The sequence below is a fragment of the Bufo bufo genome, chromosome 5 (genome assembly GCF_905171765.1).
Source record: "Bufo bufo chromosome 5, aBufBuf1.1, whole genome shotgun sequence".
NCBI lineage: Eukaryota > Metazoa > Chordata > Amphibia > Anura > Bufonidae > Bufo > Bufo bufo.
In genome coordinates this window covers 255,522,761-255,541,278 of record NC_053393.1, presented here as the reverse complement: position 1 = coordinate 255,541,278, position 18,518 = coordinate 255,522,761, and the positions used below count along the sequence as shown (strand labels likewise).

Below are 18,518 nucleotides of genomic sequence, written 5' to 3'. Positions count from 1 at the left end.
CCCCTCCTTTACTTGGAAGCTTCGGCTTCAATAATTTGTCCCACATTTCAGCTTGATCACATTGCAGCCGTTTACCTCCCTTGGATGTGGTCTCCCTTTCTCATGCTCCCTCTCCGGCGTGGAACCCTGATTTGCCGCTAACCGAGATCAACATGGTAGGCACAGAAAAGAACATCGAAAGTTGATAGAGCAGATATCCAATTGGATCGTGCACATCACGGGGACATGCGACATGGTGGAGCAGTATTTGTTCACACGCCTACAAGTACCGACTGATGGGTCTGCCCCCTTCAACTTCTGGCTCTACAAATTGGGCATATGATCGCCAAAAAATGAAGCTGACTTTCGTGTATATGAAAATCCAAAAAGTTTTATTATAAATATATATGAACAGTACATACATGTATTATAAAACAGGCAGCACAAGGCGGGACACACAAATGAGGAGCAGGACCCAAGGAGAGGCCGGGAGATCAGTGCACGAAAATACAGGGAAAAAGAATACTAGCTGAAAGAGCATACCTCAGAGCCTCATGGCAGCAACGCCCCAAACACAATGCAAAAGAGGCGATTGTAGAGACTGAGGTTAAGATGGAAGGAACACAAAGGAACACAATTAAACATACCCTGAATGGTGCAAAGATCTCTTGGCCAGCTCCGGACCCAATGCCGTTTCGCCAGTAGATCTGGCTTCTTCCGGGGATACACTGTCAAATTGCGGACAAACCTGTTGATATCTAATATAGTATTGAAAATATCAAAATGTGCAGACGGCGCAAAATTAAGGCCTAATGATAAAACATACTTTTGTTCCCTGCTCAATACCATGTTAGATAAATTCAACACATTTAAATAGTCATTAGTTACTTGGGTCTTGTCTGAAGTCCGGTTGATCTTTGATGCTGTTGTCTGGTGAGTCAGTCTTGTCAAACTGTCAAACTTGACTGTCAAACTGTCAAACTGTCAAACTTGACAGACTGCCCGATCCCCTGAGGACGCCATATCAATGGCGAAACATGTCGGGGGGCAGCGCTAAGGTTTTAGGTCACAGTGGACAGGATTAGATAGTGCGAGCGAAATAGCAACTAGCTAGTCATTGCGCGGCCATTGGTAGGCAGCAGAGTAAAACAGTGCTGGCACAATATCAAAAAAGTGTATGAATCTAAGTATTCAGACAGGTAGCAGGCAGCTAGCGCAGCTAACCAGAATACTAAATGAATGAACTGGAGCATATAGACATTCAGTAGGCAGAAAGCGCAGCAAACCTAATATAGCAAAACGCCACTATACACAGCCGTTCGATACAAACAACAAACAGTCTGCAGACAATTTAGCAAGGAATCGCTACAACCTAGTAGACACAATATATCTCACCTAGCAGACAAATAAACAGCCAGCTATACAAAGCTGGATTACCAATGCTAAAACGATTGTCAGCAGACACATCTTTACAGTACTGCACTGTCAAAGTCCACTGATGAGAGTTTTAATTATTTAGGTAGGTTAGGTATAAGATATCACTGTTATTTAATTAAAACCTAATAAAAGTTAATTTTTATCAAATAAAAATCACTACTTCAAAAAAGCACACGTCAAGAGTAGGCAATCATTAGTCTCTTGACTATATGTAAAATACAATAAAAAGTGCCTCTACGTGTGCAGGGTATACATCAGTGTAACATTGATCAGTCTTGTCAAAGGCACCCACCCTACCCTCTCTAGCGGGTGAGTCTCTTCCAACAAAATTAATTTGACAATAACATGAATGGTTTGCTGGAATTACAGAGCTGTATAATGGCAATTTGGATCCTCAGTCAGTGCAGCAAGGTGTAATAAGATTGTTCCTATTAAGCCTCTTTTACACGACCGTTTGCACGACGTATGCATTCCGTTTGCGTATTTTCCTTTTACCGTTACGTTGAAAGATAGAACATGTCCTATTATTGCCCGCAAATGACGTTCCGTGGCTCCATTCAAGTTAATGGGTCCGCAAAAAAAACGTAACACTTACGGAAATGCATCTGTATGTATCCGTTCTGTTTTTGCGGACCCATCTATTGAAAATGTTATGCCCAGCCCAATTTTTCCTATGTAATTACTTTATACTGTATATGCCATACGGAAAAACGGAATGGAAAAATGGAATGGAAAAACAGAACAGAAATGGAAACAAAAAACGGAACAACGGACCTGTGAAAAACAGACCGCAAAACACTGAAAAAGCCAAAACAGACCGCAAAACACTGAAAAAGCCATACGGTCGTATGGTCATGTGAAAGAGGCCTTACCCAGGCTGTAACCTCCCCTACTTAACCCTGTTCAAAATAAATGCTGTGGAATGATTCCCTCCTATCCTTTCCCTACACCTTAAATAATCTTTCCCTGCACTTGTAAATCGTTTTTTAGCACAATTAAATTTTTTCTAGCACTGTCCCTAGCGCCTGCTGACGTCTCTCCCTGCACTAAGTACACTGTAAAAGGGCTAAATCCAAGATGGCTGAAGCTATTTATAGGGCTGTGACATCACAGGGCTGGCTGCTGATTGGCTGCATGCATGGCATTATGAGTGATCCCGCTTTCCCAGAGTTCATTGCTCTATGTCCTCACACGTGCAGCAGCCATTTTGGGAAAATACAGTACAGACCAAAAGTTTGGACACACCTTCTCATTCAAAGAGTTTTCTTTATTTTCATGACTATGAAGGCATCAAAACTATGAATTAACACATGTGGAATTATATACATAACAAACAAGTGTGAAACAACTGAAAATATGTCATAGTCTAGGTTCTTCAAAGTAGCCACCTTTTGCTTTGATTACTGCTTTGCACACTCTTGGCATCCTCTTGATGAGCTTCAAGAGGTAGTCCCCTGAAATGGTCTTCCAACAGTCCTGAAGGAGTTCCCAGAGATGCTTAGCACTCGTTGGCCCTTTTGCCTTTACTCTGCGGTCCAGCTCACCCCAAACCATCTCGATTGGGTTCAGATCCGGTGACTGTGGAGGCCAGGTCATCTGGCGCAGCACCCCATCACTCTCCTTCATGGTCAAATAGCCCTTACTTTCAAAGTTTTCCCAATTTTTCGGCTGACTGACTGACTTTCATTTCTTAAAGTAATGATGGCCACTGGTTTTTCTTTACTTAGCTGCTTTTTTCTTGCCATAATACAAATTCTCCAGCTGCTTTACTTGTGAGAGTCTCACTCTCCCAGGGCGGATTGTACTTCGGGCTCATCTCTCCCCAGTTAGGCCGCAGAGGTCGTGCCATCTTATCTTCTTCTTGGCTACTGCAAACTGGTAATGGAAGAGGAGTCTTAGGGGTGGAATCTTCTCTTCCTGCCATTGCACTGGGCAGTTCCCGGTGGGCAGGGCTGTCATTTCCTGCTCTTGGGCTGGGCAGTTCCGTGTTTTCCCGCTCTTGTGGTACAAGAAGAACATACGCCATCACAGACAAAGATGGCGGATTAACCCCTTGTTTGCCGGCGCGTACAATCCTGCGCCTGTTGCTCCACAATAAACGTAGTAAATTAATTTTTAGGGGGTTCTCTGACAATTATGTAGGCCTGTAGCTTAGAGGCACACAAGTAAATCTTGTTTGTGATGCCAAAATTGCAATGGACGCCTCCCCCAGGGCCCTCTCTATAACGCATCCCAGGTGTAGGAATGCTGAGTGGTATAGTGCGGCATAAAATGTCTCTTTATGTGTATCACGGTGCGCCTACTGAATACGGCTGGACCCCAGGCTTTGGCTCCAAAGCAATAAATAGGGAGAATAATTGAGGTATTTGAAGAAATAACTTGAGTCCAGACCTTGAGATGAAGTTCAATGGCAGCTTTACTGGAATAAACATTTCTCCAAACAGTTTCAGGCTTTGTCTTGGTTCCAGCAGGCTTTAGCATTAAACTAGCAGGCAAACTCAACTCTGCTATATCTCTGTTTCTCTCTGACTCTGCTACACTGACAGGCTGGCTGTATAACTCAGCTTCTTCTGTATGCTGCACTTCTTCTCTGTAGTCTGACTCTAGGTTATGCCAGGGAACTTTCCTCCTGGCTTCTGAGGCTTCAAGCTTAGACATCCATGGCCACCAGAGCTTAGGGTGCTCTGGCTGGCATGGGCATGTCCAGAAGAGACATGCCCCTGCACACCCTTCCCCTGTCTAGGGAAGACCTAAAAACTAACTAAATGGTCCCCACCCTTCCTGCAGGAAGTAGGACTAGCCCACTTCTCTCCAGAGGGGGGTTTAGAATGGAATGGAAAGTTCCATTCTATCTAAGATAGCTCTGCCATGTTTGCTGCCACCTGCTGGTGAATTAGGCACATTACATGTAATAAACAATTACATAACAAGATTAAGAATGCACAGTGTGGAGGAAATGGAAATAAATAAATAAGATGACATGAGGTTAGACCAATATAGACAGTAGCAGGGTGCAGGAGTGGTAACACCACTCTGAGGTGTTACAATAGTTTCAGCTGCAGCACTCACGGGTGAATCGTTGTGCGGAACAGCACCACTTCACCACCAGTGAGTGGGCCTTCATGTGTGCCAAGTTGCACTGTTTTGAGGGTGGGTTCCTGCACCAACAGAACTGTCCAGCCAGGGCACAGTTTTGGAGGATGAGGAGGATGATGATGAGGAGGAATCATGTTCAAAGCAGGGTGACAGCCAAACCAGCTCACAGGCATCACAGAGGTGTGGGTTGTCGTTACTTCTAGGCAGCCTGGCACACATGAGCGAGTACATGCTGCAGTGCCTGTACAATGACCGCCGAGTTGCCCTGATTGTTATCATTGCTAATTACTAAGTGGCCACCCTGGTGGATCCCCGCTACAAGGACAATGTGCCTTCCATACTTCCGTCACTGGAACGTGATCGGGAGATGCGTGAATACAAACGTGTGCTGGTAGACGCACCACCGACGGTGTTCCCAGCTGTGGGCATGGGCTCAGTGGAAGCACAAGGCGAAGGAGGAGAAGGATGTCGCCAACGCAGCTGGGGCACTAGCACCACCTCAGAAGAGAGGGTTAGAATGGCCAAAATGTGGTAAAGCTTCATCAGCACTCCAAAACATCCAGCACCACCATCTGATACGAACCATCTTAGCAGGAGGCAGCGTTTCAGCAATATGGTGGAAGAGAACGTGTGGAAACGTCTGCATGTACTGACTGATGTGTCTGCCCCATTTAACTTTTCGAAATTGGACACATGGCCTGAGCTTGCCCTTTATGCCTTGGAGGTGCTGGCCTGCCCTGCGGTAAGTGTATTGTCCGAACGTGTGTTTAGCAAGACGGGGGTGTGATCATGGACAGGCGCATTCACCTGTCCACAGCCAACGTGGACATTCATTAAAATGAACCAGGCATGGATCCCACAGGAGTTGTCCGTACCTTGGGCAGAGTAAAGAAATTCACCGACTGCACCCATCCATTGTTATACTCTAGCGCATTTTGTTCGCTCTGCCATTTCTCAATGTTTTGAGGCCTTCCCAAATTAAAAAAAATGAAAGAAAATAATAAATAAATAAAAAACACAAAAACAGTGTTGGCTACCTCTTCCTTCTCCTCCGCCTCTTCTATCTACACCACCATGTCCACCGCCTCCTTCAAGATTATTATTATTTTCTATTTGATGTTATTTTAAGTCATTTCCCAATTTGTTTGCAGGGCAATTGCCCTGGTCTTTCCTCCATTATGGTTCCTTTTACAGCACCAAAGTTAAGGTCCCCATTGACTTCTATGGGGTTTGGGTTCGGGGTTATGTTCGGGTACCCGAACCATGTGGCAATAATGTATGACGTGTTAGTCCTGGGCTAGACTGTAACTTTGTGAAGAGCTAATGATTGATTTTAACTCTTCAGTGATAGCTATTGGCTAGAAGAATACATACAACCTAATGTAGTATTGTGGACTGCAGCTGTGTATTATGATAGAGTCATTCGTACGTGTCTGTGGTTCTACTGTATTCCCCTCATCATAAATTCCCCCTATCAAAGCTATGGTGGGTCCACACATAGATTTTGTGGCAGTTTTTTGATCCAAAGAAAGAAGTGCTTTGGAAAAGAATGAAACATATAAAATATGCCTCATTCACACATCAGTGTTTGGTCAGTGATTTCCATCAGTGATTTTGAGCCAAAATCAGGTGCGGCTCTAAACAAACAAAAGGTGCAGATCTTTCCCTTATACCTTATGTCTGTGGAGGCTCCAGTCCTGGTTTTGGCTCACAATCACTGATCAAATCATTGACCTAAACACTGACGTGTGAATGAGGCTTTATACTTCTCCTTCCTGCTGATTTACAAAAAAGTGTCACAAAAACCTGTGTGTGAACCCATCCCTAGGCTGGGTTTATACTTTGTAGTATTTGTTGCAGTTAAAAAAAAATGCAATAAAAACCACATGCCTTCTTACCACAATTTTCCTGATGCAGTAATTGCCAATGCAGTTTTTATAGGTGGAAGATGTTTCACCTCTGTAACATACCCTTTTTTAACAATGTGTGTTTATACTTCAGCCTGTCCGCAGCATGTAAATCCAGTCTTACAAATCAGTCAAATCCTATGAAATAGTTATTTTTGAGTTTATTTCAATGTTATACAATTAGGCCCCTTTCACACAAGCGAGGTTTTCCGTGCGGGTGCAATGCGTGACATGAACGCATAGCACCCGCACTGAATCCTGACCCATTCATTTCAATAGGTCTGTGTACCAACGTTTTTTTTCACGCATCAGTTCTGCGTTGCGTGATAAACGCAGCATGTTCTATATTGTGCGCTTTTCACGCAGCTCTGGCCCCATAGAAGTGAAAGGGGCTTCAGTGAAAAACGCATTGCATATAGAAGCAAGTGCAGGGCTCCAGATGGCGACCAAAACGGTCGCCAATGCGCCTTAAAATTTGCAGATGGCGACAAGACTTTTTAGTCTTGTCGCCATTTGCGACTGTACCGCCGCGATCCTGCGCAGCCTAAGTTCTCTTCAGTAGCACAGTGCACAGTGAAGAAGGAAGGAGTCCCTCCCTCTCCATTGTGACGCTGCCGCCACTACCACCAATGGGGAGATAGCAGGGAGGAGGAGGGGAGGAGCTGTCGCCACTGCGCCACCAATGAATGTAAAACATAAGTATAGGCAGCGGTATCACAGACCCGGCACCCGGCCTCAATAACAGGGCATGCGATCCGCGGCCATTAACCCCTCAGGTGCCCCAGATGCCCTGTTATTGAGGCCAGGTCTGTGATACCGCTGCAGACAATTGTATGAAGGAGTCAAAGAGGACCTTTCATGGGTCCAAAGAATATGAACTTATCAGCAGGCTGCATAGAGCGGCGCCCAGGGATCTAAGTGCACTTACTATTATTCCTGGGCGCCGCTCCGTTCACCCGCTGTGGCCCCCGGTATTTTCAGCATTCAGAGGAAGGAGGAGGAGACTCCAGTGTCTCTCCGTCTCCATAACAGCAGCGCTGTCCAATCACAGCACAGAACTCAGAGCCAGGGAGAAAAAAAAACTCCCTGGCTCTGCGCTGTGATTGGACAGCGCTGCTGTCAGGGAGGAGACACACTGGCGTCTCCTCCTCCTTCCTCTGAATGCTGAAAATACCGGGGGCCACAGCGGGCGAACGGAGCGGCGCCCAGGAATAATAGTAAGTGCACTTAGATCCCTGGGCGTCGCTCTATGCAGCCTGCTGATAAGTTCATATTCTTTGGACCCACGAAAGGTCCTCTTTAAACATTCATTGGTGGTGCAGTGCGCCCCCCAAAGCCTCCCCCCCCCCCATTATCACTGGCCACAAGTCCCCCCCCTCCCCCCATTGTTATATGGTGGCCACAGGGTCCCCATCCCCTTCATTGGTGGCAGTGGCAGATTACACTGCTGGGGCTCAGATCGTTACCATGGCAGCCAGGACGCTACTGAAGCCCTGGCTGCCATGGTCAGCTCCCTGCTGCTGTGTGCACAGAGCACAGTGCAGCAGGGAGAGTGTGAGGTCCTATTCACCCTGATAGAGATCTATCAGGGTGAATAGCACAAGGGATGAAAAGATGAAAAGATCCAGGTTCTAGTCCCTAAGGGAAGAAATGGTTATTAAATAAAAACTAAAAAAAAACTAAAAAAAACACCAAAATACTAAAAGTTTAAATGGGCCCCTTCCCAGTTTTACATATAAAATTTACAAACAATAAAGAACATATTACATATCGCCACGTCCCAAAAAGTGTGAGCTATTAAAATATTAAAAAATATTTCCGCTCGGTGAAGGCCGTAACAGAAAATAAAACTCTAAACCACGCAATTCGCCATTTTTAGTCACCTTGTCCCCCAGAAGATGTCCCTGGATGTGAGAGGCATGTGGTGCTGTTTTCTCCTATATGTAGTGCACCTGCGTCTCATCTTCTCAAAGTCCTTTTTTAAAAATTATATGCATTTTAAATTTGGCGACTAAAAAATGTAATTTGGCTCCTAAATTTTTTAGTTTAGGAGCCAATGGCCCCTGGTCATTTTTTTTTGTCTGGAGCACTGAAGTGTGGATGCAATGCGCTTTTCACTGATAGTTGCTAAGAGCTGTTGTTTGTAAACCTTCAGCATTGCACTCACACGGAAAAAACTGACTGAACTTGCTTGCAAAATGGTGCAAGGTTCACTGAACGCATCCGGACCTAATCCGTCACGCTGGTGTGAAAGAGGCCTTACTGATTGATACTGGGAGGGGCCGTGGGAAGGCGCAGAGATTACAAAGGAGCACATGTGAGCATTGGTTGCAGGGTGTGTCTGCTTTACTACTTTCCTCTTGTGATCATGGAGTTAGGTGACCCAGGAACAGCATCTGAAACTTCAGGACAGCAAGTGAAAGATGAACTGTCTGATAAGTGTCAAAAACTCTTCTTGGAGTTTTTAGAGGAGTAAGTCCTGGTCATTGTAATAGTATTGACGACATTACTGATTTTTATTATGTTGTACTTCAGTATTGGTGTTTGTGTGGGGCCATGGCTGGTATAGCATTGCATTGTGTCATATTATGCCTCACTCACATGTCCGTGTTTGGTCAGTGATTTTGAACCAAAACCAGGTGTGGCTCTAAACTCAGTCCCTTATACCTTCTATCTGTGAGGCTCCATTCCTGGTTTTGGCTCACAATCACTGATGGAAATAGCTGACCAAAACGCTGATGTGTGACTGAGGCTTTATGGTGATTTTAACCCCTTACTGATCAGTCGGTTTTGAGCCTTAGGCCGAATGCACATGGACGTGAGCGGTCCATGGTATCCCGGCCTGACATCGTGCTGACAGCAGGAGCACACGGCGTCATTGGTCGCTATGACGCTGTGTGCTTCATGCTGCCGCTGCACTACAGTAATACACTCGTATAGATCATACCACTGTATTACTGTAGTGCAGCGGCGGCATGAAGCGCACGGCGTCACAGCAACCAATGATGCCGTGCGCTCCTGCTGTCAGCAGGATGCCAGGCTGGGATACCACGGACCGCTCACATCCGTGTTCATTTGGCCTTACTGTCCATCTATGTAGCTGTATAAGGGCTTGTTTTTTGCAGGACAAGATGTAGTTCTTAATGGTCCCATTTTGGGGTACACTAACTTATAGTTTTTGCCTTTATAAATTTAGCGGCATCCATTTTTTAGTATGAATAACATAACTTGATTCTCTTATGCTCTACAAAAGCCTTAAAAAAATATATTAAAAAAAAGAAAAAATTCTTGCATCGCCACATCTCAAGATCCATAACTTTTATTTGTCTTTCTATGGAGATCTGTGAGGGCTTAATTTTTACTGTACTGTTTTTATTGATATCATTTTGGAGTACATAACACTTTTTGATATTTTTTTTCCTTTTTTTTTTTTGGTGGCGAATAATTAAAAAAAAAAGCTAGAATTAATATTAAAAAAAAAATATATATATATATATATATATATATATATATATATATATAATATATATATATATATATTTTTTTCATGGTACCAGGTAAATTACACGATAACTGTGTAGTACAGGTCATTACAGATGTGGCAATACCAAATGTGTGGAGGAGACTTTATTTTTGCAATTTTTTTTTTTCATTTTTTTTTTAATGGAATTTTTTGACATTTTGTTTTAACCGTTTAATAATACTACAAGGAGACTATAATGGGTGATATTTTGATTGCTTCTAAAATACAATACACCATTTTTATAGTGCACATGTATTTTAATGTGTTATACTAACATTAGTGTTGAGCGAACTTGTGTTTTAAGTTCTGCATCAAAAGTTCGGGTTATCGAAGACTCTCTCGTTATGGATTCCAAATTCCGTTATGGTCCGTGGTAGCGGAATCTATAACTGGATAACCCGAACTTTGGACGCAGAACTTAAAACAAGAGTTCGCTCAACACTAACATTCACGAGAAGGCTGCGCCACAGAGGCCTAGCCTGCTAGGAAACTCTGGTAGCAGGCCTGGGGCCTACACTAGGCTCATTTGCGAGGTGCAAATGGAAGACAGAGGGAGTCCACTGCCTCTGTAACCGCTTACATGTGGCGCGCGCCATTGCTTGCAACATGCAAGGGGTTAAACAGCCCGGATTAGTGCTCCTGCCAGTCCAGGCTGTTGGCGTGGCTGTTATGTTACAGCCATGCTCCTGCTCTTCTCTGCATGGGAGACCCTTGCAGTGCTTAAACTGGGCAGCTGTAAAAAGGTGGAGTCCCAACCTAAGGCCCACTATAAAAAGGTATATTGGTGGTAACTAAGGGGTTAAAACCTTTTTAGTCCAACCAATAAGGCATTTATTATTATTCTTTTTCATTTTAGTGTATCTGCATTCATTTCCTTATTCTTTTGATGGACCTGTATTAACCCTTTCAGGCCCGTGCCATTTTTAATTTAGCGTTTTTTTTTTTTTCTTCACTCCCCGCCTTCCCATAGTCCTAACTTTTTTTTTCCGTTCACATAGCCTTATGAGGGCTTATTTTTGAGGGTCAAGTTGTACTTTCTAATGGCACCATTTATGGTTGCATACCATGTAGTGGGAAGCGGAAACCAAAAAAAATCCAAATGGGGTAGAATTGGGAAAATGCACAGTTTTGACAAGTTTTTATATTTTTTTTATTACACTGTACACTATGCAGTAAAATTGACGTGTTATCTTCTTCTTTTTGAGGAAAAAAATACATTTTTAACCATATTCTGACCCCTATAACTTTTTTATAGTTGTGTACGGGGCTGTGTGGGGTGTGTGTGACTTTTTGATCACTTTTTATAAAAAATTATTGGGTAGTTGAAGTGACAAAAAAATGTCAAACTGGTTGTTTAAAAAAATATATTTCCCGTTATGCCATTTGCCGTAAGCCCTTAATATTGTTATAATTTTATTAGTATAGGCATTTTCGCAGACGGCGATGCCCATGATGTTAATTTTTTTATTGGTTAAGTATTTTTATTTTAAGGAAAGGGGGGGGGGGGGTGATTTGAACTTTTATTTTTATGTGTAAAAACTTATTTTTTTTACTTTTTTAAGTCGCCTTGGGTGACAATAACTGGCAATCATTAGATTGCTCACTGATGGCTAAAAAACCATCATTGAACACTTCATTTGGAATATAAAAATACAATGCTGCCACCTAGTGGCCTGTATTGGTATATTTCTGAAATAGGCACCGATTTCGGTGTATTTCAGCCGGGGAACTCTGTTACCGGAGCAAAAGTGCGCAACTTCTGCTTCCGGACTGTGCAGATGCAGTGGTCACATTTGACCATGGCATATGAAGGGGAAAAGGTATGCGATCAGCCTTATGGCTGATCGCATACATGTGTCGTGGGTCTCTACTATTTAAAATATCAGAAACCCGGCGGCTATGGCGCGTGCTCGAGTGGGCGCCATGTTTAAAGACCGGCCCGTTGATGTACATGTACATCATCGGGTGTTAAAGGGGTTGGCTACTTTCTGGTTACTGTTTCCAATGTGTATGTAACATGACTTACTAATTTAACCTTTAGGCCTCATGCACACGACCGTTGTTTTATTCCGTGTCCGTTCCGTTTTTCATGATTTTCTGCGAACCCATTGACTTTCAATGGGTCCGTTGAAAACTCGGCTAATGCACTGTTTGTCATCCGCGTCCATGGTTCCAGTCCGTCAAAAAAATATAACCTGTCCTATTTTTTTTTTCACGGAAAATGGTTCACAGACCCATTCAAGTCAATGGGACCGTGAAAAAACGCGGAGGCACACAAGATTGTCATCCTAGTCTGCGTCTGTTTTTTTTCCTATCATTTGCATGGCAAACTTGACTTGGACTTTTTTTTTACTTTCCTTCATGTCTGGTGATCCTCCAAAAATAAAGGAAGACACACTGAAACAAAAACGGAAATGGATCACGGAACAACGGAACCCCATTTTGCGGAACGGAACACAACAACGGTCGTGTGCATGAGGCCTTAGTCTGATTTCACACTTCAGTTATTTAGTCAATTATTTCTATTTATTATTGTGAACTAAAATTATTAGTGGAACCGACAGATAAAGGGGGAGAATTATCAAAACTGTCACTTTCTTTGCCTGTATTGATATCCCCTGCGCTGCCAGAGGATGTGCCTATTTTATGACGAGGCACACGCCTAGTCATAAATTAAAAGCATTCTCCTGCAGTCTGTGCGCCTAACCAGAAATCTACAACAGCTCAGAGCTGCCATAGATTTCTGGCTTCATTTACGCCAGAAAACTGGCGTACATGAAGACAAATTTGTTGCAGCTGCTGGCTATGCCCCCTTCCCTGCTTTTGCCATGCCACCTTTCAGAAAAGTGGCAAATAGAGGTGGCCTTGTGGTTCACCCGGCGGTCGTTTCGTGGCGAACTTTGCTAGTTCGCGGTTTGCGGAACGGGCAAACATATGGCACCGGCGCCATATTCTTTTACATTGTAAAGCACTTTGACCCATGACACATCTATCAGGTGGTACAGGACAGCCAATTGAAATGTTTCAGCACATGGACATACCCCCTACGTTATAACTAAACCTGATCTGTCCGCCATTTTACATTCAGTCTTCTGCCAGTGTAGGGAGAGGTTGCTGTGTGGAGCAGGGACAGACTGTTAGGGACACCAAACGCTATCTAATAGAGCCACAAAAGTCCTTTTAAGGACTGGTATAGGTGTGCTATCGATAGGTGTGACTTACTGAGGGGTGTAATATACTTTTGATATACTTTCTAACATAGAAAGTATATTATAGTGCATTTGTATTGTGCAGTAGTTGTGTGTGGTTCTGTTGCGATACTGAGAGTTCAGCTACAGAGTGCCAAATGCTATTGGAACAAATCATTTCTACTGGTACCAGTTGCCCTTCAATAAAACTGAAGCAGGGTTGTTGTATACCAATTATATAGTTTCTATATAGTGCATTTGGGCATTACCTCAGCTACAGATGGTGACAAACGACATTGGATCAGGGGTGACAAAAGTGAGTGAATCAGGGGTGTGATATACCTTTTTCCACAAATACTGCTCTTTTAAAGGGACATTTGTCACAGGGTCATTTTGAAAATGACAGGAAGAGGCAGGCCATTCCACAGGGATGTTGGGGTCGGGCAGGTGCACCAGGCCGGAGCTAAAGTGAGTAGTTGCAGAAGGTGAGTGCGATTTACGTCAAAGGACGCAACAGACTTGGTTGAGTGGCTCACTCAGCCTTCCGCTTCTGCACCCTCCTCATCCTCTGCATCAGCACCCTCATCACTCTGCTGTGTGCACCCCCAAAGACACCACCACTACCACCACAACCATATCCCCCTCTTCTCGAGTCAGAGGAATTATTTTCCCATCCATTACAAGACCTTACCAATGCGCAGCCATTCTTGGCATCGGATCAGTAAAAGGAGGCATCAACGGTCGCCACCCAGCAGTCTAACGACAGTACCCAGATCAGCCCAAGGAGGGTGGTTGCTGCCTACTCCGAGATCTCTAATGTCAGTAGTGTGGTGAAGGGGACGATGATGTGTCTAGATAGAGCAGCAGATAGGGAGGAGAAGCAGGCAAAACTTACAGTGCACAGGAGGCAAAAAGCAGACTGCTAATGTATCTGGAACGAACCATCCACCATGCACGGTCACATCTGGTGCTACCGGCACATGACTCCGCAGTGTGGACTTTTTTTTAAATGTGTCCACTGCTGACAATAGTGTTGCCATCTGCAGCCTGTGCTGTCAACGCATAAGTCGCAGTAAGCCCAACACTCACCTAGGAACGAACGCCTTAAGAAGGCACCTGGCCTCCCATCACCTAGTCCAGTGGGAGCACCACCGTTAGAACCCGCAAAGACACACTCCTGGTGCTCCACGTCCTGCCTCTTCTCCTTCCCCTTTTCCTCTCTCCTCAGAATTGTCCTCCACTTCACCTTCCACCGTGCCGTTGTTGCGTTCATCTGGCAGAAGGCAGGCTTCCGTGGCCAAAATGTTCAAGCGAAAAAAAGAGGATGGCGCCGGATAACCCTCTTGCCCAACGGCTGACCACCGGCTCGTCAGAACTGCTAGCCCGCCAACTACTGCCAATTAAATTGGCAGACTCGGGGCCTATAGAAAATTTGTGGCCATTGTCACTCCGCAGGTAGGAAGGTACCCGGAAGGAATTAATTCTCCCAGAAGGGCATCCCAGAGCTATACGGCCACATTCAGTGGCAAGTAAATGTATCTCTGGTACACTGTGTCGGTGCCAAGATACATCTGACCAGACACGTGGTCTAGCAAACAAGGGCAGGGAAGGTACATAGCTTTTACTGCCCACTGGGTGAACCTTCTGTCGGCTGTAAAGCATGCAACCCGTGGCACCCGTGTGGATTTAGTGTTACCACCATAGATTGCATGAAGGCCTGCCTCTTCTCCTCCTCGGTTGACTCCTCCGTTTCCACTGCTACCCCCCCTTGCGCGCCCCCCCCCCCCCCCAAACTCCCCAGAACATATTTGACGTGCCAGCTGAGACGTTGCCATGCTGTGCTGCGGCTGTTATGCCTGGAAGCCAAGAGCCACACTGCACTTCTTTCAGCTTTGCAGACACAGACCGATCAGTGGCTAACCCCGCTCAATTTGACAGTTGGTAAAGTGGTGTGAACCAATGGTGCCAATCTGCTGAGTGCACTGAAACGGGGCAAAATGACACACTTGCCATGCATGGCACATGTCCTGAACTTAGTCGTGCAGTGATTCGTTGCCAAATACCCTGGGGTCCAGGATGTCTTGCGGCAGGCCAGTAAAATCTCTGGCCATTTTAGAAGATCTTACATGGCCGTGGCTCACCTTGCTGACGTTCAGCAGCGACAACACCTGCCCGTCAGACGTCTGATTTGTGGCTGCTTGACGAGATGGAACTCCACCTTGTATATGCTTGATAGGCTGCTCCAGCAGAAACATGCAGTTAACAACTACCTGTACGAACTCTGCAGCAGGACAAGTTCTGGGGAGCTTGTTTTTTTTTTTATTTCAACGCGCCAGTGGCTGCGGACATTTTAAGGAGAACACCAAACTGGTCAGTTGCAGCCAGTGCGCCATCAGTGACATAGTACATTACGCTTTCTTTCTGGAGCGTGCATTGCGTTGTCATTGATGAAGCCGTCGAGGAGCAGGAAGATGAGGAAGTAGCAATGCTGGATGAATTCACAGGGGGAGGGGGCTACTCCATCTGAGACAAGTCAACAGGAGTCTGAAGTGGAGTCAGGAGGATGGTGGCAGAGCAGAGGAGGAGCAAGAAGAGCATGCTTTAAACGTTTCTGGGATCCCTGGTGTTGTCTGTGGGTGGGGGGAGGAGACCGAGGATGACATTATGCTGGACGATGAGCAGGAGCCAGGCCACTCCACTGTTTCCAGTTTGGTGCAAATGGGCGCCTTCATGCTCCAGTGTTTGAAGAGGGGACCCCCGTATAAAAAGCATAAAAGGCAAAAACCAGTACCGGGTGGCAATGTACTTAGACCCCTGGTATAAACACAAAATTGCGGACATGTTGCTGCTGGTGGAGGGTCATCTGACCAGGCAAATCACCTCCATATCATTTCTCCTGCTTTTTAAATACACTGCACCTGCCAGTGTGTTAGAATGGAGGAGTCTCGGTAGTCTAGTCACATGACCCTCCATCAGCGGCCATCTTATGGACAGGACCTCTATGTGGACTGCACAGAAGACCTGGCTCATGCAATATAGAAAATGGCACAGATATATTGACAAAGGCTATATTGGTAAGTGTCCTGTAGTAGAGTTGAGCGAACACCTGGATGTTCGGGTTCGAGAAGTTCGGCCGAACTTCCCGTAAATGTTCTGGATCCGAACTTCGTCCCGAACCCGAACCCCATTGAAGTCAATGGGGACCCGAACTTTTGGGCACTAAAAAGGCTGTAAAACAGCCCAGGAAAGAGCTAGAGGGCTGCAAAAGGCAGCAACATGTTGGTAAATCCCCTGCAAACAAATGTGGATAGGGAAATGAATTAAAATTAAAATGTAAAAAATAAAAATGAACCAATATCAATTGGACAGAGGTCCCATAGCAGAGAATCTGGCTTCACGTCAGCAGAGAATCAGTCTCTTCATGCCATAGCAGAGAATCTGGCTTCACGTCAGCAGAGAATCAGTCTCTTCATGCCATAGCAGAGAATCTGGCTTCATGTCAGCAGAGAATCAGTCTCTTCATGCCATAGCAGAGAATCTGGCTTCATGTCAGAGCAGAATCAGTCTTCATGTCATAGCAGAGAATCAGGCTTCACGTCACCCACCACTGGAACAGGCCACTGTCACACATTTAGGCCCCGGCACCCAGACAGGAGAGCGGTCCCGTAACAGAGAATCTGGCCTTATGTCAGAGCAGAATCTGTATTCATGTCATAGCAGAGAATCAGGCTTCACGTCACCCACCACTGGAACAGGCCACTGTCACACATTTAGGCCCAGGCACCCAGGCAGAGGAGAGAGGTCCCGTAACAGAGAATCTGGCCTTTATGTCAGCGCAGAATCTGTATTCATGTCATAGCAGAGAATCAGGCTTCACGTCACCCACCACTGGAACAGGCCACTGTCACACATTTAGGCCCAGGCACCCAGGCAGAGGAGAGAGGTCCCGTAACAGAGAATCTGGCCTTTATGTCAGCGCAGAATCTGTATTCATGTCATAGCAGAGAATCAGGCTTCACGTCACCCACCACTGGAACAGGCCACTGTCACACATTTAGGCCCCGACACCCAGACAGAGGAGAGGTTCATTCAACTTTGGGTTGCCCCGCAATATAATGGTAAAATGAAATTAAAAATAGTATTGAATGAGGAAGTGCCCTGGAGTAGAATAATATATTGTTAAGGGGAGGTAGTTAATATCTAATCTGCACAAGGGATGGACAGGTCCTGTGGGATCCATGCCTGGTTCATTTTTATGAATGTCAGCTTGTCCACATTGGCTGTAGACAGGCGGCTGCGTTTGTCTGTAATGACGCCCCCTGCTGTGCTGAATACACGTTCAGACAAAACGCTGGCCGCCGGGCAGGCCAGCACCTCCAAGGCATAAAAGGCTAGCTCTGGCCACGTGGACAATTTGGAGACCCAGAAGTTGAATGGGGCCGAACCATCAGTCAGTACGTGGAGGGGTGTGCACAGGTACTGTTCCACCATGTTAATAAAATGTTGCCTCCTTCTAACACGTTCCGTATCAGGTGGTGGTGCAGTTAGCTGTGGCGTGGTGACAAAACTTTTCCACATCTCTGCCATGCTAACCCTGCCCTCAGAGGAGCTGGGCGTGACACAGCTGCGTTGGCGACCTCTTGCTCCTCCTCTGCCTTTGCCTTGGGCTTCCACTGGTTCCCCTGTGACATTTGGGAATGCTCTCAGTAGCGCGTCTACCAACGTGCGCTTGTACTCGCGCATCTTCCTATCACGCTCCAGTGTAGGAAGTAAGGTGGGCACATTGTCTTTGTACCGTGGATCCAGCAGGGTGGCAACCCAGTAGTCCGCACACGTTAAAATGTGGGCAACTCTGCTGTCGTTGCGCAGGCACTGCAGCATGTAGTCGCTCATGTGTGCCAGGCTGCCCAGAGGTAAGGACAAGCTGTCCTCTGTGGGAGACGTATCGTCATCGTCCTGTGTTTCCCCCCAGCCACGCACCAGTGATGGGCCCGAGCTGCTTTGGGTGCCACCCCGCTGTGAACATGCTTCATCCTCATCCTCCTCCTCCTCATCCTCGTCCTCCTCGTCCTCCAGTAGTGGGCCCTGTCTAGCCACATTTGTACCTGGCCTCTGCTGTTGCAAAAAACCTCCCTCTGAGTCACTTCGAAGAGACTGGCCTGAAAGTGCTAAAAATGACCCCTCTTCCTCCTCTTCCTCCTGGGCCACCTCCTCTTCCATCATCGCCCTAAGTGTTTTCTCAAGGAGACATAGAAGTGGTATTGTAACGCTGATAACGGCGTCATCGCCACTGGCCATGTTGGTGGAGTACTCGAAACAGCGCAACAGGGCACACAGGTCTCGCATGGAGGCCCAGTCATTGGTGGTGAAGTGGGTCTGATCCACAGT

At 45.8% G+C, this 18,518-nt stretch overlaps 1 protein-coding gene across 1 annotated transcript in view; it reads left to right on the top strand.

Annotated features, from left to right (window-relative positions):
* Window positions 1-8,787: 8,787 nt before the first annotated feature.
* LOC121001206 (maternal DNA replication licensing factor mcm6) overlaps window positions 8,788-18,518 on the top strand; it is a 197,291-nt gene continuing 187,560 nt past the window's right edge. The window contains exon 1 of the mRNA XM_040432170.1: window positions 8,788-8,891. Within this exon, the coding sequence (XP_040288104.1) occupies window positions 8,788-8,891 (104 nt within the window). The remainder of the gene's footprint in view (window positions 8,892-18,518) is intronic.